Here is a 27,366-nt window from a genome sequence, read left to right as displayed (position 1 = left end):
TTAATGTATTTTTTATTTAACCTTTACATACCTAGGCAAGTCAGTTAAGAACAAATTCTTATTTACAATGACGGCCTACCAAAAGGCAAAAGGCCTCCTGCGGGGACGGGGGATTAAAAATATAGTACAAAACACACATCACGACAAGAGAGACACCACAACACTACATAAAGAGAGACCTAAGACAATAACATAGCATGGCAGCAACACCACATGACAACAACATGGTAGCAACACAACATGGTAGCAGCACAAAACATGGTACAAACATTATTGGCAGAAAAGCAAGAAGGTAGAGACAACGATACATCACGCGAAGCAGCCACAACTGTCAGCAAGTGTCCATGATTGAGTCTTGAATGGAGAGAAAACTGTCTAGTTTGAGTGGTTTTTGCAGCTCGTTCCAGTACTTGTACTGCAGTGGAGGCTTCGAGGGGAGGACAGATCATAATAATGGCTGGAACAGAGTGAATGGAATTGCATCAAACACATGAAAAACACCTATTCCAGCAATTACCACAAGCCCATCCTCCCCAGTTAAGGTGCCACCAACCTCCTGTGCTGTACTGTTCAATTCTTATGTTTTCATTTAAAATATCCTAAATTAATTTAAAGGTTGCATGCATCACTTTTACAAACATGTTCACCTCCTTGCTCGCACACACTTTTTCAGTTCTGCCCACAAATGTCCTATAGGATTGAGGTCAGGGCTTTGTGATGGCCACTCCAATACCTTGACTTTGTTGTCCTTAAGCCATTTTGCCACAACTTTGGAAGTATGCTTGGGGTCATTGTCCATTTGGAAGACCCATTTGCGACCAAGCTTTAACTTCCTGACTGATGTTATGAGATGTTGCTTCAATATATCCACCTAATGTTTGTTCCTCATGATGCCATCTATTTTGTGAAGTGCACCAGTCCCTCCTGCAGCAAAGCACCCCCACAACATGATGCTGCCACCCCAGTGCTTCACGGTTGGGATGGTGTTCTTCGGCAAGCCTCCCCCTTTTTCCTCCAAACATAATGATGGTCATTATGGCCAAACAGTTCTATTTTTGTTTCATCAGACCAGAGGACATTTCTCCAGAAAGTATGATCTTTGTCCCCATGTGCAGTTGCAAACCCTAGTCTGGCTTTTTCATGGCAGTTTTGGACCAGTGGCTTCTTCCTTGCTGAGCGGCCTTTCAGGTTATGTCAATATAGGACTCGTTTTACTGTGGATATAGATACTTTTGTACCTGTTTCCTCCAGCATCTTCACAAGGTCCTTTGCTGTTGTTCTGGCACTGATTTGCACCAAATTACGTTCATCTCTAGGAGAAAGAACACGTCTCTTTCCTGAACTGTTTGACGGCTGCGTGATCCCATGGTGTTTATGCTTGCGTACTATTGTTTGTACAGATGAACGTGGTACCTTCAGGCGTTTGGAAATTGCTCCCAAGGATGAACCAGACTTGTGGAGGTCTACAATTTTTTTTCTGAGGTCTTGGCTGATTTCCTTTGATTTTCCCATGATGTCAAGCAAAGAGGCATTGAGTTTGAAGGTAGGCCTTGAAATACATCCACAGGTACACCTCCAATTGACTCAAGTGATGTCAATTAGCCTTTCAGAAGCTTCTAAAGCCATGACATAATTTTCTGGAATTTTCCAAGCTGTTTAAAGGCACAGTCAACTTAGTGTATGTAAACTTCTGACCCACTGGAATTGTGATACAGTGAATTATAAGTGAAATAATCTGTCTGTAAACAATTGTTGGAAAAAATTACTTGTGTCATGCACAAAGTAGATGTCCTAACCGACTTGCCAAAACTATAGTTTGTTAACAAGACATTTTAATGACTTCCGTCACAAATATACAACTGACTGGATAACTTATTAATTAGCCTATCAAATAAGACATTTGACAAGAGGACAATTGTTGGATATCATCATCACATCATACCATTCTATATTAGTAATATGTTTATACATAATTATTAATTTTTCATTCTGAAATTACATCCCTGGTAACATGATGTCAATTTGTTCTCATAAACAAAACAAAACAAAAGGATGAGAGAGAGTACAGTCACAACTCCCATAGAGCGACAAATGATGATTGTGGCAATATTGGCCTCAAGAGGGCGGTGTGGTCCCCAGTTGTTTTTGACAATAATATGTTATACTGAGGTGAGATTCTTCCAAAACCTAGGGATCATCATCATCATCATCATCATCATCATCATCATCATCATCATCATCATCATCATCATCATCATCCCATCTGAGATTATAAAGACACAACCCCTTTACTCTTGATAATACGTAACATTTTGGGTTATTGCTATGTTATTACAATGTAATAAACCATGTTGAATGGGTTATGGAAAGAACAAACTCATGCTTCTGTGATTTATACTTTCTTTTCTTTCATTAGGCTGCTACCGGTCGACCATATCTCATTGTTGTCGATTCACCTGAGATGCAAGATCTCAAAGAAATCCCTAGTTTCTCTCACAATGTTCTGTGCTGACAAGCAGTGCGGGTATTGACGTCAGTCACCGGCATTAGCACCAGCGCGCGAAGCTCTGGTCTTTGGGAGTGGTACGAAAGTAAATCTGCGCTTCCCCGCCCGCCCAGCTACACTAGAAAGTTTATGAGGGTTTACATGACTGACTGCTTCTTTTGCACTCGTGGTTTATACCCGCAATTTAAAAGGGACATTCTCCGTTGATATGTGAGTTTCTTTTAATCAATGCTTCGCTGACAGCTTTAGCTGTTGTCCCTGGTACAATGTATTCCCTTTATGTGTTGTTTATTTGAAGCCAATGATAGGTGACAATTAGGTAAGATAACTTGTTAACATGAATTATAAAGTTGTGTACTGTGAGTTATTGTCAGATAAACGTCTAGCCTATAGCCGTATTATCGTACATTTCTGAAAACCAGAATTATGAGTTTCACTTATTCGTCCTATTTATTTCAGCCAAATAAAAACATTAACGGTTTTGCTTTGGTTTCACTTTAATAGCCTGTCTTCCGTTTACCTGAAATATTCAACTACTTTCTAGTGACCATTTTCTATAGTTAAACCGTTATTAGGCATTTGACTCAATAATTCGTGTTTGTCTGGTTAAGAAAGTAGCCAAAGTTACTTTTGCTTTGCTTTGGTTGCATAAACAGTTTATATAGTCTTTTCCCCTCGCTCTATATGAATCATATAACAAGAGCAGTCTCCCCCGCTTATCAGATCTCCCTATTGTAACATTATTTAAAGAAAGCGACGCCATACTGTTTCCTGGCAGACTGGGCCAGCAGTTACTGACCACTGGATAACCCTAGAGCTCCGGGCCCCATGATAATATTCTAGGCTATCCAAGGACAGACAATCACATTGGAAGTATAAATGTTATACGTTTGTAGCCTATCATTAGTTGCAGAAGTTGATGGCAATGTCACGTGTCAAGTTTTAACGAATTATCCCATTTTTTATCTGAATTTGGTATGGTAGCAACAGTTCTAATCAAGCACCTAACTAGAAATGGGGGGTAGTTGAGTAGAGAGAGGTACAGTACATACATTTATTAGAAATTGCCTTGTTAATCATCACTAACATAGATGTTAATCAGTGTACTTCATCTGATCTTGGACGTTTAGGAAGAGGCCCTCTGGAGAGAACATTTTATCCTATAATAATCTCAGATACCACTATTCCAGATAAAAGACAGAAAAAAAGAAAGTGATGCAGTTTATAATCTTGGCAACACCATCTCACAATTTAATTTTCAACAGGAAAGGTTACTTGAGGGGATTTGTTAAGCTTGCCAGCATTGAGTGTAGAGGATGAGTATTACATTGATTAATATCCATTGACATTATGTTAATTATACTCTGATGTAATTATATAAATGTGCAGCATCAGTAATACCAGAGGTATACACTATTCCTTATTGATTGGATATTTTCAGTATTCACCACATCTATGACTTTGCTTGGCAGTTGGCAATCTCCTACTGACGCCCCGCCTCATTTCTCCTAGCTGACCTTTGACCTATCAAGGCTGGATTTGTGTGGTAACCCCTCTGGAGCGGAACCACTGCCACAACAGTCACAGCCGTGCTGCCATTGGACGAGGACGCTGCCCGAGCACCTAGACACCGACAAGTTCTTCATTGTGACTCCCACAGATATCTGACTTAGAGATGGAGAGCAGCAACATGCCACTTTTACCTCTGCTTCTACTCTGCCTTGCCATCGCCACTTCAGGTAAGACCAACGGTTGGTTGAACCTCCAACTTCCATCTCTTCTTAATGGTTGTGTAAGTGAAGAGCTGTTTGGTTGACGGCTAGTGTGCTAGACTCGACTTGGAGACTGGTGCTGAATTGAAGCCTAGAGGGTCTTTCCTTCTGTGTAAGCAAAGTTCAAAAACCGGCATTAACCTTGATTTGAACTGTCATGATTTACTTATTCTAACCTCATCTCTTTTTTAAAAACAACCAGGGCTTTATTTTCACAGCTGTTTTCAGTGGTTCTCTCAGGATTACCAGTTGATTGGATGAGTCTGTATATAGAGGTGTAACGTGTATAGTGACTGACAATATTTCCTAAAGACTACTTTCATTAAAACTCATAAAGTATAAGGACTAAATGAGAAATGTGTGCATCAGTTTATTATTGTGCTGGTATACGCTATAGGTAGCCTAGATTTGTCTTGGTTTGCGTGTATATTTGATATATTTATCAAGTAAGTTTTTGGGGCGTATGATTAAAAAAAGAGGTATGTTAAATAGAGCTCGCCAGCTTGTAGTCCTAAAAAATGGAAATTAAACCTCAGGTTTGTTCAGCTATTCCTAAAAATCAATGGTGAATGAATGGGGTTTTGGGATAAACGCAAATAATAAGGTTTGAGGTTAACACAGGCTTAGATCTTATACATTTGTAATATCAGTCAGTTAACATGACTTTTATGAATTATGAAGCATTTATCTGCTTTATGTGCTTATTTTGATTACATAAATGTTTCAAAATTCACAAAAAGTGACATTAGCTGATGGAGATGTCATAGAACAAAACTACCCTCCATTAGTTCCTACAAAAAGGTGTCATTACAATTGCTCTCTGTGGCTGCAGTGGTTAGTTGGCAGTTAGCTGGAGTGTTATGTAGGAAATGGAAGAGAATCTGCAGTGTTCAGTTATGCTCTGACAGGTCTTGTGTTATGCTCTGGCCGCTAACATGTGTAGATCCTTGGAGTGATGCTTATTTCAGATAGTTATGTCAGACAGAGCAGGTGTAGTTCATGCTATTCCAGTGGATCCTCATGTTCGTGCACTGATATATGCACATTTTATGTATTTGGCTCTTGCAGACAAAGGAAAGCAGTCCAAAACAGTTTGTATTATTTTTTTATTTCTTATTGTTGTACCATTGTGGAGAAGGAACCTGCAAGTAGCATTTTGTTGGATGGTATATACCATGTGTATCCTGTAAATACGACTAATACAACTAGAAACTGCAACATAACCGAGACATGCCAAGACATTTATTGGAATATTCTGTGAGACTTCCAAATAGGAATACTATAGCAACGTTTCTGAATACAGCATTTTTTACACCCATCACTAGTGAGTGGCTGAGGTTGTGGCTGCAACTGTGACTGTCTGTCGACAGTGTAGCCCTCTGTAGTGGATTCTAGTTGGGAATCTGTGTCGACTGCTTTGGTCTCACTGGATTAAATCCCTGTTGCCCCTGTTGGGGGCCTCCGTTTGGGCTCCAGACAGTAGTTGGACTCCAGACTTCTGTTCTGTAGTTCCATGGGGGCCATCAGCTGTACAGCCCCTCTCTGGGGGTGTCCCTACAGGAGGCTAGGTTGACTGTAGGCCTCATCGGCTCCCCACTGCAGTTAGTTCCCCGTGGGAGCCTGACGTGATGGTTGTCGACTCTTGGCCTCCCGCTGCACTTCCTCCCAGCCGGGTCCTTCTCCACAGACTGGAGGAAAAGTACAAAAGTGATTAGGCAGCTGCCGTAGAGGGAGGGGAGCCTGAAGGAGAGCTTGGGGGAAGCTGACAGACTAGGAGGGAGGGAGATGGAGGGAAGAAAGGTAAGGAGAGCAGCAGAACAGCAGGCAGGGAAGCCACTAGGACCACATCCTGAGGAAGCTATGCTGGAGGCTGGGGGGGGGGGGGGGGGGGGGGGGGGGTGTTGAGGGTTGGAGATGGTGGTGGTGGTTAAGCGTGGATTATGTAACTATCCAACAATACATCAGTGACACAGTGGGTTGATCGGGAAAGGGGTGCAGAGAGAGAGAAAGGGATGAAAGGAGGGAAGGAGAGAGAGAGAGAGAGAGAGAGGAGGGTGAAGTGAGGGATGAGGCAGAGAGATTGAGAGAGAGAGAGAGAGAGAGAGAGAGAGACAGACAGATGATGCTAAGGAGAGGTAGAACAGAAAGAGGGGGAGGGACTAAAGGGAGAGAGAGATTGTGTGTGAGAGAGAAATACACTATGGCAAGATGCAGAGAGAGATGAGAGAGAAAGAGAGGGATAAAAAGAGGTGACAGACAGCTCCTTAGTAGGAACTTGCAGAGGGAAATAACAAAAAAACAAAAAAAACTGCTGCCTCTGTTAAAAATGGCGTTGAGAGTCTAAATAGCCCACTTCCCCACACTGCAGCCAGACTGGGTGGCAGGACCAGGGAGACATAGTGACGCGACCACTTGTCGCTGCTGCAGACCGATTTCTATCTCACTGTTGCAATCAACAATCCATTTCTGACTGCCTCTTTTTCTCTCTTTGACTAGCAGTGCTGAGCAGGACTAGCTACCCAGTGGGCACACGCTGGTTGAATAAACGTTGTTTCCACGTCATTTCAATGAAATTACATTGAACCAACGTGGAATAGACGTTGAATTGATGTCTGTGCCCAGTGGGTATGCTACAGTATGTTGTTCACCTCTACCTCTCTCTCTCTTGCTCTCTCTCTATTTATGTCTGTTGTACCTAAAAGGGAGAGTAAGCGTTTGATGAGTTACAATAATGTTTGCTGCCGGATAACTTTTCCTGTTTGTGTATAGATTATGAATGATGTGTGATGGTTCACTTTATCTCTGGAGTAAAGCAGGGCAGCAGCAGTGTCATATAAAATGTTTAGAGACAAATCATTTTTTTCCAGCTTGTGAGTTATGTTTTTCTTGAATTAAGTTGTTAACAAGGCACCCCTCATGCGGTAAGGCATATATCAAAGCACTGTAAAACACATCTAGCTCACTCTATTTAGGCTATGCATCACCTAATGTTGATAGGCACACTTTCATCTCAGAAACCATTTAATTTAAGACTTTTCATATCTAGGAAAAACATTTTGAGAGTAACATACACAATCGTTTCTCATCTGCAAGGAGATGCTTGAGCCTCAGTAATTATTCTATTACTTGGCTGTAAGGCAAAGAGAGAGAGAGCACTAGTTCCGTTGAGCTCTTAACAAATACACACAAATATTTACATGGAGTACTTTAGTTTTTAACAAAAGATGACCATGTTAAACGAAAACACAGTCATTGATATTTAAGTGTCCACTCGTTTCAGGCACTGTTTCTGGCCAGGCCCTGGACCTTGTCTGCCTGTCTTTCTCATCGTGGTGCACTATCCATGGGGATCGGTAAGGCCCAGGTCCCCCAGGTTGGGTTGGTCGGCAGGCAGTGGCGTGCGACCTGAATGGCTCATTAGTACATGGCGCGGAGATAAAACTCCTCATCAGAATGGCGACCGCTATGTGCACATGCCAGCGGCAGCCGTCTGCACACTGTGGACAGATAAGGCATGGCGTTGTGTAGCTATTATCTCTGGCCAGTCTGCCCATACTCAGCCAAGGGTCTGCCCAATCAGAAGAAGTCTTGAAAGGGGATTTGTACCTGTCCCTTTAAACATTATTTTTGGGTTATCTTCCCCAAATCCCAGAGAGAGTAGTACTTGGGTTGGCTGTTTGGTACCTATTCCTTATTTCCCACTATGCAAATTCATAAACTATTTAGTATGCTATGTTGATGTGCTGCTTTCTTCAGGCAGAACAGAGATAGTTGTCAGCTAAGCTTCTAAAGGACAGGAAATTATTATTGAACAGTTGATGCTTTGAAGCAATGACAGGTGTCACAGGCTTTAGTTGAAGCTTGTTGCGATGTGTCTCACAAATCTTAAAAACCACGATTGGTGTTCAGAATTGAAACAACGTAGGGTAGCTACAGTCACTTGTTATTTGACCCTAATGGTAGAGCTATGCAAGCCTGGGTGTATAAAGTTGAACCTTCTTGTTGATTCAGGTGTCATGCTGCTTTCTCTGGATTCATGTGGTGAAGTGCTCAAAATTCTCTTTGATTTATGACACACTTGGTGTGTGTGCTTGTGTGTGTGCACGCATGAGTGTGCTCCTGTGTGTGTTGGCGTGCTTATGTAGGGGCCACATTCAGGGTTATAGAGAGTCCCTCTGAATATGATGGAAGGCTTTTGATAGAATCTTTTCCCATTATTAATACATTGAAAAGTAGAAAGTGTGATCAAGGGATAGGCTTTAATTAAAAGCCCTGTAGTGCAGATGTTTGTCATATGGCTCCAACAAATCCCAAAGCCATGCTCAGGGCTCTTAACAGTCTGTACTTATCTTCCTGAGGAAATATAGTCAAGCTTGTTGACAGCTTTCCACTCTCAGACTATTTCATTACTCTTAGAGGAAGAAAAATAAAACTTGGCACTGCAAAGCAGCACAATCTTTCTGTCTTTGCTCCAGACTCTACCTAACTCCACTTCTTCAACTTCTCAAACGTGTGGAAAAGTAGCAGAACGTTCATAGCTATGCTATCTATGATGCGACGATCCCAAAGTGGGCTCGTTAATATTTTCTGGGAAATCAGTGGAGAAAAACGGGGTAATGTCTGTTGGTTCTATGAGCAACATATGCTGTGCAAAGCGACATCAATCTTAAATGATTGGAAGCACCCAGTGTGCAATGCGTCTCTGCCGTTTCCATCTGCTCGGTGGAACGGAGTTAGCACAGCGACCGCTAAATTAGTCTTTCCCTCCAAAAACCACGTTTGCTAATTAATGCCTGGAAGATGAATAGACTCTCACTATAGAGCAAATTCACAATGTCTCGCCGTTTAGTGATAAATTAATTTGTTCACACTGTGACCAACCTGAAGACTGAGAGCTAATAGAGTGTTTATGGAACACCTTGTCAATTTGAAGGAAGAGACAACCAAAGCAACGAAACGGAATCATTGCACACGCTGATGCTGCCTGGAATATGACAGATATATGTTTCTGTATGTGTGTGTTTGTGTGTGTCTGTGAGAGAGACAGAGAGATATATAGAGAGAGCCTGTAGTGTATCAATGGGGAACGGCAATGTATTTAACATTCGTCATATCTAAAGTTCCTAGCATCACCATTCTAGGAAAGAACTGCTAGTATAGTGAATGACAAGAGCACACTAAGTTTTTCAACATCAAAGCATCAGATTGCCTTAGGAACAGCAACAGACAGACAAACCATAAAGATTAATTTAGAGACAGCTCTCAAGCTTCTAAGAGATACGTGTGTGTGTGTGTGTGGGTCAGCCATAGGCCCTCAATGGATTTGTTGTACTACTTCTGACATGAGGAGATATCTGACAAGAGGTGTAAACAGAGCCGATTATATATGAAGACAAGCTGTCTACAGACCAGCTTTCACATCCTCAATGCCAGTGGTGTAAAAATACTTGAAAGTACTAAAGTAGTTTTTTGGGGTATCTGTACTTTACTATTTAGATTTTTTCACAACTTTTACTTCACTACATTCCTAAAGAAAAGTATGTACTTTCTACTCTGTACATTTTCCCTGACACCCAAAAGTACTCGTTACATTTTGAATGCTTAGCAGGACAGGAAAATGGTCTAATTCACACACTTATCAAGAGAACATCCCCGGTCATCCCTACTGCTTCTGATCTGGCGGACTCACTAAACACATGCTTCATTTGTAAATTATGTCTGAGTGTTGGAGTGTGCCCCTGGCTATCCGTAAATTAAAAAAATAAGAAAATGCTGCCGTCTGGTTTGCTTAATATAAGGAATTTGAATTTATTTACACTTTTACTTTTGATACTTGAGTATATTTTAGGAATTACATTTACTTTTGATTCTTAAGTACATTTAAAACCAAATACTTTTCGAATTTTACTCAAGTAGGATTTTACTGGGTGACTTTCACTTTTATGTGAGTAATTTTCTATTAAGCCATCTTTACCTTTACTCAAGTATGACAATCGGGTTCTTTTTCTACCACAGCTCAATTCCATTAACACACCTAAATAACCACACACACAACAGGGCGTTCCCCGATGTAAACAATCTTGGTCGACCAAAAGTCGGCTGTTCTTTCAACCCAATTGACTGGTTGAAATTTTACCATACAGTATATAGACACATATGTGTTTTAATAAAATCAACAATATACTGTAGGCAATGCATTGAGATTTTCTGATGCTTTAAGCACACTGTTTGATGAAATAAGACACACATGACTTGAGGGAGCCAGAGATCTAGAGAGCCAGAAAAAAAAAACTTAACCTGACCCGACCATCTGGCTTTACTCTGCTGAAGTAGCCGGTCATAGGCTACATGAGGAATCGGCAAACTTTTTCATGTGGAATGCCAGTTTATCTTACCATTTCCACCGATATGAGTGCCAGTTATGGTTTTCATGTGCACATTTTCATGGAAGTTTCATTTAATTTATAATAAGGTCTTCGTATCTCAAAATCATTGTCATGTGGTTAATCCTAATTCTATCCCAAAAAATTATACAAACCTAAAAGATAACTTGTATTGCCATTGCCAACTATGTAAAAACCGCCTATACAGCCAACAAATGTTTGTTCACACTGTGACCAACCTGAGGACTGAGAGCTAATAGAGTGTTTATGGAACACCTTGTCAATTTGAAGGAAGAGACAACCAAAGCAACGAAACGGAAACATTGCACACGCTGATGCTGCCTGGAATATGACAGATATATGTTTCTGTATGTAAAGCCATTGCAGCCTGCAGGTAGAGAATATCCTGATAAAAATAAATATCCTATAAATCAAATTGGCTACACATGGCCTGTCTGCAACGAACTTGAAACATTGTATCAACTATTACCTTGAGTCAGCCTGAAGCTCCTGCTAGCAAACTTGCAACATTGTATAAATATTCTGGGCCCTCAGAGTTTCCCGTGCCAGTGAGCTTGGGACAGAGAAGTGACGAGAAGTAATCAGGTAGGCCTTTTTCATGACGCTTCCACTGGATCAGAGCATAACATTTTTCCCTTTCACGCTGAGTGGTCAAAAGGGAGAGAACTGGAAACCTTTTTCAAATACATTGAGGAACTATTGGTGGTGCGTTAAGTCAATCAGAAATACTATCAGATTCCCAAATGGGCACATTTATATTCATACATTTGCACGCAGGCCAGTTAGCCTACAGGCCTACTTCTATCCGTAATCAGGTGCGCGTCCATACTCAAGATTGACAGGACGGCTCTAAATAAAGACAATGACTAAATTGACAAAACTCGTAAATGGAATAAAATTTACCAAAACTTGTTTCTCACAAGTGTAACATAGGTTGTGCGCTCAACGTGTCCACTCCGACAATGAGAATGACAAAAGACTGGAATAATAATATATTGAATGCATTAACAGAAATGACCGTAACCAAACAAACATTGTATATTAGAAATTATAGGAATTAATGGTAAATGTACTACTGGTGATATATGGAATTAGGAATAGATAGACACTAACAATCAACCGCAAACAATGAATGTGCACAAATTGGCGAGAGAGAGCGCATTCTGGAGAGATACATGCATTGTGAATTTAGCCACACTTCTTGGAAGTGCCATCCCCGCGGCCTCCTCAATGCATTGGTCTCAGCCTCCGCAATGGATTAGTTCACATTAGTTCACAAGACATGTGTTTCGTCTGCCATAAAAAAATAAAAAATATATACAGTGCATTCGGAAAGTATTCAGACCCCTTGACTTTTTCCACATTTTATTACGTTACAGCCTTATTCAAAAATGTATTAAATATTCCCCCCCCCCACCATCAAGCTGCATACAATACCCAATAATGACAAAGCAAAAAACGTTTTTTAGAAAAGTTCGCAAATTTATTCAAAATAAAAAACAGAAATATCACATTTACATAAGTATCAGACCCTTTACTCAGTACTTTGTTGAAGCGCCTTTGGCAACTATGACAGTCTTGAATCTTTTTGGGTATCAAGCTACAATCTTGCCACACCTGTATTTGTGGAGTTTCTCCCATTCTTCTTTGCAGATCCTCTCAAGCTCTATCCACTTGGATGGGGAGGTAAATGTAAATATGGTATTTCTGTTTTTTATTTGTTATACATTTGCAAAAATGTCTAAAAACCTGTTTTCGTTTTTTTTTTGGCATTAATTTAATCCATTTGAGAATAAGGCTGTAACGTAACAAAATGTGGAAAAAGTCAAGGGGTCTGAATACTTTCCCGAATGCAGTGTATATACTGTATATACAAAAGTATGTGGACACGCCTTCAAATTAGTGGATTCAGCTATTTCAGCCACACCCGTTGCTGACAGGTGTATAAAATCGAGCACACAGCCATGCAATCTCCATAGACAGACATTAGCAGTAGAATGGTCTTACTGAAGACCTCAGTGACTTTCAACGAGACACCGTCATAGGATGCCACCTTTCCAACAAGTCAGTTTGTCAAATTTCTGTTGGAGCTGCCCTGGTCAACTGTAAATGCTGTTATTGTGAAGTGGAAACGTCTAGAAGCAACAACGGCCACACAAGCTCACAGAACGATAGGCCACACAAGCTCACAGAACGGGACCGCTGAGTGCTGAAGCACGTAGCGCGTAAAAATGTCTGTCCTCGGTTGTAAAACTCACTACAAAGTTCCAAACTGCCTCTGGAAGCAACGTCAGCACAAGAACTGTTCGTTGGGAGTTTCATGAAATGGGTTTCCATGGCCGAGCAGCCGCACACAAGCCTAAGATCACCATGTGCAATGCCAACCGTCGGCTTGAGTGGTCTAAAGCTTGCCGCCATTGGACTCTGGAGCAGTGAAAATGCTTTCTTGGGCGTGATGAATCACGCTTCACTATTTGGTGGATGCCAGAAGAACGCTACCTGCATGAATGCATATTACCAACTGTAAAGTTTGGTGGAGGAGGAATAATGGACTGGTGCTGTTTTTCATGGTTCGGGCTAGATTTCCCAGTAAAGGGAAATCTTAACGTTACAGCATACAATGCAATTCTAGATGATTCTGTGTTTCCAACTTTGTGGCAACAATTTGGGGAAGGCCCTTTCCTGTTTCAGCATGACAATGCCCCCGTGCACAAAGCGAGGTCCATACAGAAATGGTTTGTTGAGATCAGTGTGGAAGAACTTGACTGGCCTGCACAGAGCCCTGACCTCAACTCCATCGAACACCTTTGGAATGAATTGGAACGCCGACTGCGAGCCAGGCCTGATCGCCCAACATCAGTGCCTGACCTCACTAATGCTCTTGTGGCTGAATGGAAGCAAGTCCCCGCAGCAATGTTCCAACATCTAGTGGAAAGCCTTCCCAGAAGAGTGGAGGCTGTTATATCAGCAAAGAGGGGAACAACATCATATGAATAACCATGATTTTGGAATGAGATGTTCGATGAGCAGGTGTCCACATACTTTGGCTATGTAGTGTATATATACAGTATATTTATTTACTACTGCTCGACTAAAGAAAGTCTCTCACACACACACACACACACACACACACACACACACACACACACACACACACACACACACACACACACACACACACACACACACACACACACACACACACACACACACACACACAGACCCTCCCCCCACTACCACATACACAACCTCCCCCCACTACCACACACACAACCTCCTCCCACTACCACATACACAACCTCCCCCCACTACCACACACACAACCTCCTCCCACTACCACATACACAACCTCCCCCCACTACCACACACACAACCTCCCCCCACTACCACATACACAACCTCCCCCCACTACCACACACACAACCTACCCCCACTTTATCCAAAAAGTACGATCTTTGTCCCCATGTGCAGTTGCAAACCGTAGTCTGGCTTTTTCATGGTGGTTTTGGAGCAGTGGCTTCTTCGTTGTTGAGCGGCCTTTCAGGTTATGTCGATATAGGACTCGTTTTACTGTGGATATAGATACTTTTGTACCGGTTTCCTCCAGCATCTTCACAAGGTCCTTTGCTGTTGTTCTGGGATTGATTTGCACTTTTCGCACCAAAATACGTTCTTCTCTAGGAGACAGAACGCGTCTCCTTCCTGAACGGTATGACGGCTGCGTGGTCCCATGTTGTTTATACTTGCGTACTATTGTTTGTACAGATGAACGTGGTACCTTCAGGCGTTTAGAAATTGCTCCCAAAGATGAACCAGACTTGTGGAGGTCTACAAAAGGTCTTGGCTGATTTCTTTTGATTTTCCCATGATGTCAAGAAAAGAGGCACTGAGTTTGAAGGTAGGCCTTGTAATTCATCCACAGGTACACCTCCAATTGACTCAAATTATGTCAATTAGCCAAACAGAAGCTTCTAAAGAGCCATGACACAATTTTCTGGAATTTTCCAAGCTGTTTACAGGCACAGTCAACTTAGTGTATGTAAACTTCTGACCCACTAGAATTGTGATGCAGTGAATTATAAGTGAAATGATCTGTCTGTAAACAATTTTTGGAAAAATGACAGAGTAGATGTCCTAACCGACTTGCCAAAACTATAGTTTGTTAACAAGAAATTTGTGGAGTGGTTGAAAAACGATGTACACTCCAAAACTGTACACATCCTCTGTCACGTGTCTGACCTTATTTCCTTTGTTTAGTCTTTATTTAGTTGGTCAGGACGTGAGTTGGGTGGGTATTATCTATGTTGTCTGTTTCTATGTGGGGTTTTCTCGTTTGGCCTGATATGGTTCTCAATCAGAGGCAGCTGTCATTCATTGTCTCTGATTGGGAACCATATTTAGATAGCCTGTTTTCTGTTGGGGTTTGTGGGTGATTGTCTATGTGTAGTGTTTGTGTCAGCACTATTGTTATTTAGCTTCACGGTTGTTTCTTTGTTGTTTTTGTAGTGTTCAGTTTCTTTCATTAAATAATGACAAGCACTTACCTCGCTGCGTATTGGTCCTCCGATCCTTCTCGTTTCTCCTCGTCAGATGAGGAGGACGAAGACAGCCGTGACATCCTCCCCCTACTACCACATACACAAACTCCCCCCACTATCACATACACAACCTCCCCCCTCTACCACATACACAACCTCCCCCCACTACCACATACACAACCTCCCCCCACTACCACATACACAACCTCCCCCCACTACCACATACACAACCTCCCCCCACTACCACATACACCACCTCCTCCCACTACCACATACACCACCTCCTCCCACTACCACATACACCACCTCCCCCCACTACCACATACACAACCTCCCCCCACTACCACACACACAACCTCCCCCCACTACCACATACACAACCTCCCCCCACTACCACATACACAACCTCCCCCCACTACCACATACACAACCTCCCCCCACTACCACATACCCAACCTCCCCCCACTACCACATACACAACCTCCCCCCACTACCACATACACAACCTCCCCCCACTACCACACACACAACCTCCCCCCACTACCACATACACAACCTCCCCACACACATTAGTAATAAAAATGATAGCAATAATTAGGGACTTTTTTTGTAGACTGTGGGGATTTTGTTGGCATGGGGAGAGAGGTGAGGCACAGTGTAGTGTTGTGCAGTGTAGGGGTGAGAGGCCAGGGGACACTGCGGGCCCCTGCAGAACGCTGATAAGAGCTTGTTTACCTTCCTGTGGATGGTCAAGCCTCAGTCTGCGGCCGCGGAAACACCAGGACAATAGGTGTGTGGAGCTGGAAAGGCTGGGGCAGGCCAGACCCCCCCCACCCCCCTCCGTGTGCTCCGACCACCCCCCTACCTCTCCCCTTCACCATCATGGCTCCTCCGACCAGACCCGGGGCGCAAACAGTTTACTCTGTCTCTGTGAGACAGTAGCCCCAGACACTGCTCTGTGTTTGCCCGGGTTTACCCTAGATTTACAGATAAGGCGGGGTTTAGATGTGACGCAGACACCATTTTTGGAACCAGTTGAAATACATTTTATACAGAACAATTGATTCATGCCAGGGCAATACATTATTTTGTAGTTTTTAACATATATTATGGCATGTAATATGCTTTAGTTGATTGGTAACTTATCATCATGGTACTTTTGATGCAGTAATATACAGCAGTTAGATAATTGGAGAGCCAAGCCACTCATCTTGATGACAGTTCCAGAACTTTGGGCATGAGGGTGTAAGTGGGGAAAAAAGTTACCCACAGATCACATTTCTTTTGGAACATAGAACTGTTGACAAAATAGACTGGTGAATTGCTTCCAAAGATGTGGTAAATATTGAGCCTAGATAAAATGTAAGAAAATGTGTTTCCTCCTAATTATTCTTTGTCAGAAAAGGGGTTGTAGTGAGAGTAGTAAAGGACTACTGCTAGACTAAAATAGAAACAGTTGTCATCAATGTGTAAGATTTCTTGTTAGAGTCCTGTTGTAGGTGACGGGCTTTTGGCAGACTACTTTATTCATGAATTGCAATCAAATAAAAGTACTCTGTTGAATCCCCAAATCAAATTCTCATGTCTAAATAAAAAAGTGAATAACCTCTCAAATAAAGGTGAATGTAGGATAGTACAAGTCAAAACTGCTTCATCTGCGTTTCCTGTCCCTCCCTGTCAAAGTGAATAGTGGTTTGATCTTTTGACTCTGCGAGGAGACTCAATAAAGGAAGTCAGTGTTTCCAGGATGTGGCTTGTTGCTGGCAGGGTCACAATGCCTCTCTTGAATATATAACCTTTATTGTCAGAGTTGTGTGGGTTGTTATTTCCAGCCAAGGTCCTCTTTCTGCTGAGTCGGGAGATCCACCCTACAGAATACTGACGATGAACCTTTCACCCCCCAAACAAGAACTGGTAGTCCGATCCAAGTCAGATGAGGCTGATGATGAAGTCATGCGTTTAGTATTTCTGCTTTCTGGCAGTTTTTTCTAGGAAGGAGCCATGCTGGGTTTTTCTGCTACAGGATGTTTTTGTTCATAATACACCTACAGTATGCCTTGAAGAGTTACAAAAAACGTTTACAGGATTGCCAATAAAAAATAGCACATTTTTTGCTGTTTAGTTGTTTACTACGTCAGTGACATCTGTAGATATTAAACATTTATCACAATGTTAGGTATAAACGTTAATATTAAACAAACTATTTCTGTCCCAAAAAATAAACAGTGGTCTACTGTCCTAAGGAGACATACACTCACAGCCACAGATGGTAGACTTGGAATGTACCAAGCTGCGTCAGAGGGATAACTTTGTGTACTTTTCAGCATTGAGAAATCTCCCCCTACTAACTCGAGCCCCCGCACCCCCCACCGTAGTCCGCCCCTGCATCAGACAGGAGACACATGCCTGATTGAGCATTTTCTTTGGCCCAACATCAGGTTTGGGAGTTGACCAGAACAATGAGACAAGAAGGGACAGTCCAGAGATAGACACAGACAGGGAAAAAAAGTACAAGGGAGGAGGAGAGGTATGAATGGCAGATTCAGCAACATGGCCAGACATGTTTCAAGCCAAGGACTTCCATACTCAGATAAACACTGTGACACAACACTGTGAAGCATGAGGCTCATCATCATTTCCTATACATCCTCTGTCATCTAGAATCATTATGATGGATTCTTTCAAAATCCCCCTGACTCCCCCTCACATCTATATGGGAATCACCACCATCGTGGAAAAGAAAATTGGAGGCGCTGCTGATAAAAATAGATAAAGACAGAGGAGGAATGGAACGGCGCTTCTCTATAGCTCATTTAACAGCAAACCGCTTAATGAGGTAGTTGGCATTTCCGGGTCAGGCAGAGGGGTCAGTGTGACTATGGTTTATATCCTTAGTGACCGGTAAATAGGATTAGGGGAGTATCGGTGTGTGTGCGTCTCTGTGTGTGTGTGTCTGTGTGTGTGCTTTGCAGACACCAGGGGGTGATTTACGCAAAGTATTCTCCCCCCCGACGCAGTCACAGGCTGTTGACTCTGTCACAGTGGAATGAGACGGTGCTTCTTTATGGGAGGTAATCTGGCTGTTGAGTGGACATTAAAGCACAGAGGCAGAATAACAGGAAGCCGGTACTTGACCAGAGCAGAAGAAGAGGGATGATGAGAAAAGACAGGGAGGATCTCTCACTGCACAGTGGGGAAAGAAATAAAGAGTTAATTAACGAAAAGATGAGAGGCTTGAAAGAAAGAGCTGTTTGTGTGGTGGGCATTGGCTTGACTTTACTCATACCCCTTCTCTCTCTCCTTTCCCTCCCTCCATCCCTTCCCCTCGTGGTGACGACAATGTCCTCTGCCAGGGCTCTCCGTCATCATCAGGCCACCCGTCTAAACAGGGCATTTCCTGTTGCCCTCACAAAAGTTGTTGTTTCCTGTTCACCCCCACACCCCCCTTCCCCTCTCTGTCTCTCTATCCTTCCATGGCGCTCATCAACCATCAACCCCTCCCCCAAATGCTTTGCACCTTGTAGCTACAGTAGATACGGAAAATCCTGAGTCTTCAGATGTGGGCCCGTATTCAAGAGTCTCGGTGTATGAGTGCTGATATAGGATTCGTTTAGCCAGTTAGATCATAATGAATACGGTTATATGGACAGGGTGACCTGATCTTTGATCAGCACTGCTACTCTGTTATGATTCGTGCATAGAAACAGACCCTGGAACTGAGAAGCTATGATTGTCTCTTAGGTGTTCATAACAGTTTTGATCTTTTGTAATAAGTTCTCAGATTAAACTATTATACCGGTCTAAATAAGAGAATGTAACGAGCTGAAAATTCTCATCAGTTTTCCCAAAGAGGATTGTCCTCTGCGCGGTAGTATGAAGTATTTCAGTAAAAATACTTTAATGTTCTACTTTTGGCATATCTATACTTCACTTTTTATATTTCTAACTTTTACATTTACTCCACTACATTCCTAAAGAAAATAATGTACTTTTTACTCTATACTGTACATTTTCCCTGACACCCAAAAGTACATTTTGAATGCTTAGCAGGACATGAACATTTTTCAATTAATACACTTATCAAGAGAACATCCCTGGTCATCCCTACTGCCTATGATCTGGCGGACTCACTAAACACAAATTCTTCGTTTGTAAATGATATCTGAGTGTTGGAGTGTGCCCCTGGCTATCCGTAAATAGATAAACAAGAAAATGATGCCGTCTGGTTTGCTTAATATAAGGAATGTGAACAAATACTTTTAGACTTTTACTGAAGTTGTATTTTACTGGGTGACTTTCGCTTTTACTCGATTCATTTTCTATTAAGGGATCTTTGCTTTTACTCAAGTATGACAATTAGGTACTTTTTCCACCACTGCCTCTGTGCTCAATAATATCATCCCTTTCCATAATGGGTGTCAGTGGTGATATTGTATTCCGTTTAGATGTATGTCTACTGATTGGGATTCAAACTCAGACCAGGGTTGTCTCTGTATCAGTCCTATGATACTATCTGAGTCACATCCTATAGGGTCAGGAGACAGACAGTCTGAGGTGGGGGGCATCAGGGCCCCAATCAGATTTCCCATCGCTCACTAGGCTGGGCGGGACTTGGTCTTAGTGCTGACTGTTGATTGGGTAGGACGCAGCACCTGACCCTGCTCTTCCTGAAGGAGGAGGTGGTTTACTGGTGGGCAATATTTATTGAGCACCAACAGGATACTCCCCCAGGGGACAAAGTAAAAGGAACAAAAAGAGCAAATACATTATTTCAGTGGTTCCCTTCATCTTCAGCCCTGACACACACAGCCTCACATGCAATAAATCAGCTGCCCTTGTGTCTGTGTGACAGAGAGCAGAGGTTGTGGAGGAAACTCCCTGCGGTGCAGTGTGGTGCAGTCAGGGAGTGAGGGATAGTAGGGAGGAGACGAGTGGACTTGATTTAATGTTGCCCATGTAGCCGTGAGGTCCCAGATAAACTTGACCTATCAGCCGTGCCGATCAGACCGGTAGCCCCTCCCACCCATTTAGCATCCATACTTCTTACTTTATCTCCTGATTAGAAAACACGGCAGCACTGCTTCCAAATGACCCGCCATGCAACCCTCCTCCACTCCCATAGACAGTCACTGAAGCAGGAGTGATGGAGTGCATGTGGAGGAATCAGAGATGAATAGAACAGGAAAGCAACACCCTCCATAGGCTAGTCTAGGCTGTAACCAAGAGGGTGATTTAATATGTGTTTCAGATCATGCATTATATTGCGGGTCTACCGAGCTCTTTGTATGTTGCCTATAATGTGTATGAATATATCTTACTAATGATATAATGTGTTTTAATGTATTTATGGTTGATGCATAAAACATTTCAAGGAAATTCATAATGCATTATTCATATTGTCATAATAGAGGGTGTTAGCTCTACCAGCTCTCCTTGGTTTTCTCTCTTTATTGTACCTATGTTCTTGTACCTAATGCATTTCACATCGGCAGTTATTTTTATGTAGGGTTGCAAAACTACAAGTAATTTACCATATTGTCCATGAGTTTCTAGTAGATAGACCATATTTTTCAAGAGAAAATAGCTTAATATAATCAACAATTTCAATTACCTCAGCAACTCGTCCAACTATTGACTTTTTTCACAACTGCCACCAGTTTGACATCAAAACATTGACCACAAATAAATACTGTCATAGTAAAGCAAGGCAACAGTAAACATATCGTTCCCCACGAATGATGCAACGCCCCCCTTGGGCCAATCAGTGTACTTTTGTAAATGCCAGATCTCTATGGCTAGAAGCATCATTCACCCAAGTTTCATTCAAATCTGGCCAGTGGTGTTTGAGATATTGCGTGGGTTTGCTGGACTCATATCCCTGAGCATACAGCATGCCACATTTCATCACTTTGAGTCAAACAGATCAAGAGATAGTGCTACCGTGTGGTCAATATGAATGTTCTTGCATATGTTGAGTATTGACAGAATTTGCAACATGTGTACCATATTTTGTTACAATACGAATGTCCTTGACTGATTTATATGCATTTATCTGCCAGCCACATGAATGTTTATTGGTAAACATGTTTTTTTAGGTACTAGATTGGAAAATATTATTTGAGAGAACTTTGTCCATAGACGCAACATATCAAGTTTCGTGCCGACCGGTCATTCGCTGCCAGAAGAGTAGCGTTTTAAGTGTTTTTCACAACATTTTAAATGGCGGAAAATCCATCATGGCGGGTCCCTAGGCAAATTTGTTCCTTGTGAGGAGAGCGCCCTATGTACCGAATTTCATGACTAGGTCAAACAGGGTGAGGTCCATGACCTTTCAAACATTGCATTTTCAATCTCTTTTTATAGCACCACCATCTGGCAAATCAGTGTAACTTTGTTACTTGAACGTTTCCAGCTATATACGCTCCTTTTGAAACCCTATTCGTAAGCATAGGCCTGTTTTGCAAGTTTAAACATGGCATTCAAGGCTCTAGCCACTTGCCAGGCCATCATTGGCTACGATTGTAAATAAGAATTTGTTCTTAACAGAAGTGCCTGGTTAAATAAAGGTTAAATAAAATGTATGGTCCTAGAATGTGTGACCTCTCTACTTTGCTTATCCAGGTTTGCCCCTTGTCTCTCACCCAGCATCCCAGCAGACGTGTGAGCCAGTGAAGGTTCCTGACAACCAGAATGCTTGGATCAGGGTGAGGGAGATGCCAAAAGGCTGCTGGACCAGCTACACCACTAAGGACAGTAAAGAGGTGCACATCCTCAGCCTGCACTTCCTTCCTGGGGTAAGGCAATCTATGTACTGTGTGTATGTACTGAACTACTGTGGAAACCCTCCACTAGAATTAGATGCATCCAGTACACTCATTCTGAATAGTCCAGTACATTGAAAACACAGGTTGAGTGATACCAGATGAGCATTAACACACTAGGCTAGTTTACACATGAGATTGATGTCAGATAAATTAGCTAGCTTTCCCATGTGGCTGAGAGTCAACATGACCGACACCTCCTCTGCTCAGCCTGATAAGTACAAACACATGCCAGACATAACATGGAGCCAGGGTCCCCTGAGGTGACTGGGGTTCCTTACACTATACAAAGCAGTGTGAAAACACACCACCTCATCCAACAGCCTGCATGGGGAATGGGGCTAAGTGTGTAGAATACAGGTTGATTTCAAAGTTGTACCCCAAATTGTATAACAATATGTAATTCCAATTATAGCCATTTGGGTGTAAAATTACGTAACTGTCCCAAGATCAGGAATGTAATCCTACACTGCTATTTCACCCCAGACTTAATTTTCATTCTTTGACAGTGTCTGGTCAGCACATATTCGTAATTTCTTATCAATGCTCTCTCTCTATCACACACACACACAAACACTTTCTCTCATCTCATTTACTGTTTGTCCCTCTTGATATGCCGTAGCCAGTACACTTCCTCAAAATAGTTTGAATTACTCTAAGATGACACAAGAAATCTGTATTTAATTTTGACATTTTTGCTGAGTTCTTAGTTGCGCAATTTTACATCTAACTAAGATGTTTGGTACAATATTTCTCAAGTGAAATGTCTGTCGTTAAATGACAACTTAATTGAAGAATCCCTACTGTTGACCAATTACGGACGAAGGGGCGTAGACATCGGCTACCGAACTTCGACAAGCCTCAAGAAAAAAAATTCTGGGATCGAACATCTGGAAAAAACCTGCTGAATGCTGTCGAACACCAAATCACAAAATGTTGTCATAATATACACTGAAGGTACAAAACATTAGGAACACCTGCTCTTTTCATGTCATAGACTGACCAGGTGAATCCAGCTATGATCCCTTATTGATGACACCTGCTAAATCCACGTCAATCAGTATAAATAAAGGGGAGGAGACAGGTTAAAGAAAGAGTTTTAAGCCATGAGACAATTGAGACAGGATTGTGTATGTGTGCCATTCAGTGTGTGTATGTGTATGTGTAAAATATTTAAGTGCCTTTGAACGGGGTATGGTAGTAGGTGCCAGGCACACCGGTTTGTGTGTGTTAAGAACTGCATCGCTGCTGGGTTTTTCACGCTCAACAGTTTCCCAAAGGACATCCAGCCAAGTTGACACAACTGTGGAAAGCATAGGAGTCACCCGGGGCCAGCAAGAGTCCATGCTCTTGAGACTGTTCTGAGGGCAAACTCAATATTAGGAAGGTATTCCTAATGTTTTGTACACTCAGTCTATGTGCGAACTGTTTCGACTGGGCAGCATACGGAAACTTTAGACTACGCTGTGTGCTGTGTGTGTGTGGTGGCGGCTAACCTCCCTGACAGCTACTCTAGCAAAGGTGAGATAAATGCGTACACAACAAACCCCTTTCCAAACATATTCTTTGTTGTGTCTTTGGCCCATTTATTAGCAGCAAAGATAAAACATTTCATACCGGTAGATGTCAGTGCAGTAGGTTCCATAGTTCATAGTGAATGTGCAAAGAATACAGGCCTATTAACATCAAACAAAAACAGAATGAGCATCTGTACTTTTCACAAAACCCATAAACTGTGTGTGTGTGTCTGTCCTTCCATTATACAGACTAATTGGTCAGAAGTGGGGTAGAAGAAGCCATCCAGACATGCAAGGTATCTGTTAAAGATGGCAAGAATACAATCAGCATGACATCTTGATAGCAGAATACAGTAGCAAAATGCTCCCAAAAAGCTGAGCTTTGTAGAGATACACATTTGAAGAAACGCAAAAAAACGTATATGGTCAAACGTGTGTAGATGACAGCTTGCTTACCTTCTCACTCAGGCGATTCTTGCGTTTGCTCAGTTGCTCCACAAAACTTCTTCCAGACGTCAGTCAACTTGTATACTTCAAGTTGGTACCGAAATCGTTTATGATTGGACAAGATAACACCTCCTGAATTGACAAATGTGAAAGAAGTGTTTTCAGGAGAGAGCGAAAAGTGGTTGTCAGAATCGTAAAATCGCTCTGGCCTCACTGATTGAGGGAGCTCGCCTTGATGTCAGCGAGACATGCTCACGAACAGTTAATAATCAGGCAACATTGACATTTACACACGTTATACATAAATTATTTCAATTTAATTCACAGTTTATCAAAATATCATGATTTATAAAGTGAGCACCAGTATCAAATAGAAAAATTATCGCTCAGCATCCAGATTTTGTCTCATGACCTAACACCCTACTAAATGGATAAATACTGGAAGAATCTTCCTGTCTTCCTCTGCTTCTCCCTCTGGCAGACCTCCTAGAAAACAACTGGAACATGCTGACTTGTTCTTAACCATGTTTTTATGTACACAATTGAACAAAGATAGCCAAGAAAGGTCCTATAGTGGTCCGAGAAAGAGAAATGTGGTGATGCGCTTCGCTGCCAGGTTTGTGAAAGGGGAAGGCTGCCATCTTATCGGCTCTTAACCAACCATGCTATTTTGTTCATTTTTTTGCGTTGTTCGTTACTTGGTTTGTACATAATGTTGCTGCAACCATCTCTTATGACCGAAAAGAGCTTCTGGACATCAAAACTGCGAGTGCTCACCTCAAACTGGACAAAGAGTTCTTCTTCAATGAGTCAGATGGGAGGGATATAATACAGACACCCGACCAGGCCCAGATCCCCGTTATTCACTGGAGAAGGAAACGCAGATTTTGCGGTAAGAGATCAGGGTGCCTTGCGAGGATCAGGCGACGAGTGGCTAATCTACCCATACCTTCCGTCCTGCTAGCTAACGTTCAATCGCTGGAAAACAAATGGGACGAACTGAAAGCACGTTTATCCTACAAAAACGGTATATATTATGTTTCACCGAGTCGTGGCTGAACGACGACATTAGGAACAACTGGAGGGTTATACACTCTATCAGCAGGACAGAACAGCAGCCTCTGGTAAGACACGGGATGGGGGCCTATGCATTTATGTAAACAACAGCTGGTGCACGATATCTAAGGAAGTCTCATGGTTTTGCTCGCCTGAGGTAGAGTATCTCATGATAAGCTGTAGACCACACTATCTACCTAGAGAGTTCATCTGTATTTTCGTAACTGTCTACATACCACCACAGACAGAGGCTGGCACTAAAACCACACTAAATGAGCTGTATTCCGCCATAGGCAAACAGGAAAACGCTCATCCAGAGGCGGCGGTCCTAGTGGCTGGGGACTTTAATGCAGGGAAACTTAAATCAGTTTTACCTCATTTCTATCAGTATGTTAAATGTGCAACCAGAAGGAAAACAATTCTAGACCACCTTTGCTCCACACACAGAGACGCGTGCAAACAAAAATTAAAGCAGGAAGCACCAGTGACTCAGTCTATAAAAGAGTGGTCAGATGAAGCAGATACTAAACTACAGGACTGTTTTTCTAGCACAGACTGGAATACGTTCCGGGATTCTTCCGATGGCATTGAGGAGTACACCACATCAGTCACTGGTTTTATCAATAGGTGCATCGAGGACGTCGTCCCCACAGTGACAGTACGTACAGTGGGGAGAACAAGTATTTGATACACTGCCGATTTTGTTTTCCTACTTACAAAGCATGTAGAGGTCTGTAATTTTTTATCATAGGTACACTTCAACTGTGAGAGACGGAATCTAAAACAAAAATCCAGAAAATCACATTGTAGGATTTTTAAGTAATTAATTTGCATTTTATTGCATGACATAAGTATTTGATCACCTACCAACCAGTAAGAATTCCGGCTCTCACAGACCTGTTAGTTTTTCTTTAAGAAGCCCTCCTGTTTTCCACTCATTACCTGTATTAACTGCACCTGTTTGAACTCGTTACCTGTATAAAAGACACCTGTCCACACACTCAATCAAACAGACTCCAACCTCTCCACAATGGCCAAGACCAGAGAGCTGTGTAAGGACATCAGGGATAAAATTGTAGACCTGCACAAGGCTGGGATGGGCTACAGGACAATAGGCAAGCAGCTTGGTGAGAAGGCAACAACTGTTGGCGCAATTATTAGAAAATGGAAGAAGTTCAAGATGACGGTCAATCACCCTCGGTCTGGGGCTCCATGCAAGATCTCACCTCGTGGGGCATCAATGATCATGAGGAAGGTGAGGGATCAGCCCAGAACTACACGGCAGGACCTGGTCAATGACCTGAAGAGAGCTGGGACCACAGTCTTAAAGAAAACCATTAGTAACACACTACGCCGTCATGGATTAAAATCCTGCAGCGCACGCAAGGATTCCCTGCTCAAGCCAGCGCATGTCCAGGCCCGTCTGAAGTTTGCCAATGACCATCTGGATGATCCAGAGGAGGAATGGGAGAAGGTCATGTGGTCTGATGAGACAAAAATAGAGCTTTTTGGTCTAAACTCCACTTGCCGTGTTTGGAGGAAGAAGAAGGATGAGTACAACCCCAAGAACACCATCCCAACCGTGAAGCATGGAGGTGGAAACATCATTCTTTGGGGATGCTTTTCTGCAAAGGGGACAGGACGACTGCACCGTATTGAGGGGAGGATGGATGGGGCCATGTATCGCGAGATCTTGGCCAACAACCTCCTTCCCTCAGTAAGAGCATTGAAGATGGGTCGTGGCTGGGTCTTCCAGCATGACAACGACCCGAAACACACAGCCAGGGCAACTAAGGAGTGGCTCCGTAAGAAGCATCTCAAGGTCCTGGAGTGGCCTAGCCAGTCTCCAGACCTGAACCCAATAGAAAATCTTTGGAGGGAGCTGAAAGTCCGTATTGCCCAGCGACAGCCCCGAAACCTGAAGGATCTGGAGAAGGTATGTATGGAGGAGTGGGCCAAAATCCCTGCTGCAGTGTGTGCAAACCTGGTCAAGAACTACAGGAAACGTATGATCTCTGTAATTGCAAACAAAGGTTTCTGTACCAAATATTAAGTTCTGCTTTTCTGATGTATCAAATACTTATGTCATGCAATAAAATGCAAATTAATTACTTAAAAATCATACAATGTGATTTTCTGGATTTTTGTTTTAGAGTCCGTCTCTCACAGTTGAAGTGTACTTATGATCGTCAGTGTATCAAATACTTGTTCTCCCCACTGTACATACCCAAACCAGAAGCCAGGGATTACAGGTAACATTCGCACTGAGCTAAAGGGTAGAGCTGCCGCTTTCAAGGAGAGGGAC

General features: G+C 42.5%; 1 protein-coding gene across 3 annotated transcripts in view; it reads left to right on the top strand.

Moving 5' to 3' along the window:
• The first annotated feature begins 2,608 nt into the window (after positions 1-2,608).
• LOC120021655 (endoglin-like) overlaps positions 2,609-27,366 on the top strand; it is a 48,205-nt gene continuing 23,447 nt past the window's right edge. For 2 of the 3 annotated variants that reach the window (XM_038965471.1, XM_038965473.1), the window contains exons 1-3: positions 2,609-2,716; positions 4,019-4,245; positions 21,842-22,014. In XM_038965471.1, coding sequence (XP_038821399.1) covers positions 4,182-4,245; positions 21,842-22,014 — 237 coding nt within the window. In that variant the 5' untranslated portion in view covers positions 2,609-2,716; positions 4,019-4,181. The remainder of the gene's footprint in view (positions 2,717-4,018; positions 4,246-21,841; positions 22,015-27,366) is intronic. The other variant, XM_038965472.1, reaches the window with a different exon arrangement.

Source organism: Salvelinus namaycush, chromosome 26, assembly GCF_016432855.1.
Source record: "Salvelinus namaycush isolate Seneca chromosome 26, SaNama_1.0, whole genome shotgun sequence".
Lineage (NCBI taxonomy): Eukaryota > Metazoa > Chordata > Actinopteri > Salmoniformes > Salmonidae > Salvelinus > Salvelinus namaycush.
This window is presented reverse-complemented; position numbering and strand designations above follow the sequence as displayed.